The sequence below is a fragment of the Halyomorpha halys genome, unplaced genomic scaffold (assembly GCF_000696795.3).
Source record: "Halyomorpha halys isolate HHAL.00 unplaced genomic scaffold, Hhal_1.1 Scaffold410.1, whole genome shotgun sequence".
In the NCBI taxonomy this organism is placed as follows: domain Eukaryota; kingdom Metazoa; phylum Arthropoda; class Insecta; order Hemiptera; family Pentatomidae; genus Halyomorpha; species Halyomorpha halys.
The window spans coordinates 694269-695740 of record NW_027111460.1 but is presented as its reverse complement, the minus strand read 5'-3'; the positions used below and the strand labels follow the sequence as shown (position 1 = coordinate 695740).

The 1472-nt window shown below is 36.6% G+C and overlaps 1 protein-coding gene across 1 annotated transcript in view; it reads left to right on the top strand.

Moving 5' to 3' along the window:
• Nucleotides 1–1398, top strand: part of LOC106682402 (uncharacterized) — a 20038-nt gene extending 18640 nt beyond the window's left edge. The window contains exon 6 of the mRNA XM_014423222.3: nucleotides 958–1398. Coding sequence (XP_014278708.1) covers nucleotides 958–1369 — 412 coding nt within the window. The 3' untranslated portion in view covers nucleotides 1370–1398. The remainder of the gene's footprint in view (nucleotides 1–957) is intronic.
• Nucleotides 1399–1472: the final 74 nt, after the last annotated feature.

Here is a 1472-nt window from a genome sequence, read left to right as displayed (position 1 = left end):
TCATCATAAAGGAATAAAGTGTTTATTTACATTGATTTGTCTAAAAGAAATTATAAAATGATTGAAATGATCCTGATAAATGGTTGTCATAAAATATGATCATTACATTATTACTTATTGTCTAATATATATCGTAGTGTGACATGACGGCTTAGGCGTGAGTGTCCTCTTGGCATAAGGGATGGCGTTTCATGTCAGAAGAGACCTCCTTTGGACTTTGTCTGGTCAAAATGCATCTTCCCCTCTCTTCGTGGTCTTCTTACTTCTGCCCTTCTCTTGCTTCTCTGGGCAGAACCTCCTCTCGTTCGTAGAGCCGTTACCTTTTCGGAACCTTATTTCGCATTGGTTATCATCAGCCACGTCTAAGAAAAATACGTTACAAGGGGTGGTATATTTAGAGAAGTGTCTGGAGCAGGTGTTGTTACAAACTATATTTGACTTGCCTTCCGACAAAGCCAACAGGCAATACCTGCTTTTAATTGATTGGCTCAACAAGATCCTTTTCATCTGTGCCCATTAACCGCCTACGAATTTCCCTTTGTTGACAGGTATCGTACCCGGCACAGGTATAACAAGACATATGGCAAAGACTTTTATAATATTAATAATTATTAATGCCTCAATATATATCAATATGAATCGATTCATATATTTCCTCATGGGAAGAATCAAGAGACAACAAATGCATAACATCTATTTCTTATAATTCCACAAATAACTAAAGATATATGAGCAACAGAAGAAAGCAATAATAGATTTAATGTGTACCTGAAAAATACTATGAAATATGGTTTGTCATCTCCGTATTAATCAGACAGTCCTGGCGAATCCCTGTAAAGTGGGACGAAGCGTTGGTCAACAATAATTAGTTTTATTCTACTATTTTTATACCTTTATCTACCTATAATAACATAATTAATATTACGCGTTTCGAAATTTAATTTTTTTTTTCTTCAGATTTTTGGACTTTCAATTAGCAAACTACGGATCTCCTTGCACTGACTTGACCTATATGATATACTTGGCCGCGGAACCCTCTGTACGTCGGGACCATTACGATCTTATATTAAGGACGTATCACAACGCTCTCGAGAACACACTGGACAAGTACCACTTCGAGGGGAAGAAACCCGACCTCGAGGAGATCAGAGATGGAATGGAAAAATATTCCTTCATGGGACTGATGTTAGCTCTGTCTTGGTACGTAGGTGTTTTGAAATCAGACAAGACGGAAGAAATGCGAGATTTCATAAAGATGAAAGAAACCGATGGAAAGGAAGGATATTCCGACGAATACTACAAACCGGACCCGCTTGAAAATAATATAGGACCTGATATAAAGGCTTTTGTGGATAGATTTTGCTCGTAAGGTTAATAAAGGAGATAAACCAACCAAAACATATTTATTTACAATCCCTTACTCATACTTAAAGGAATCAGTTAAGATAATTCATTTAAACTTTCACTAACAT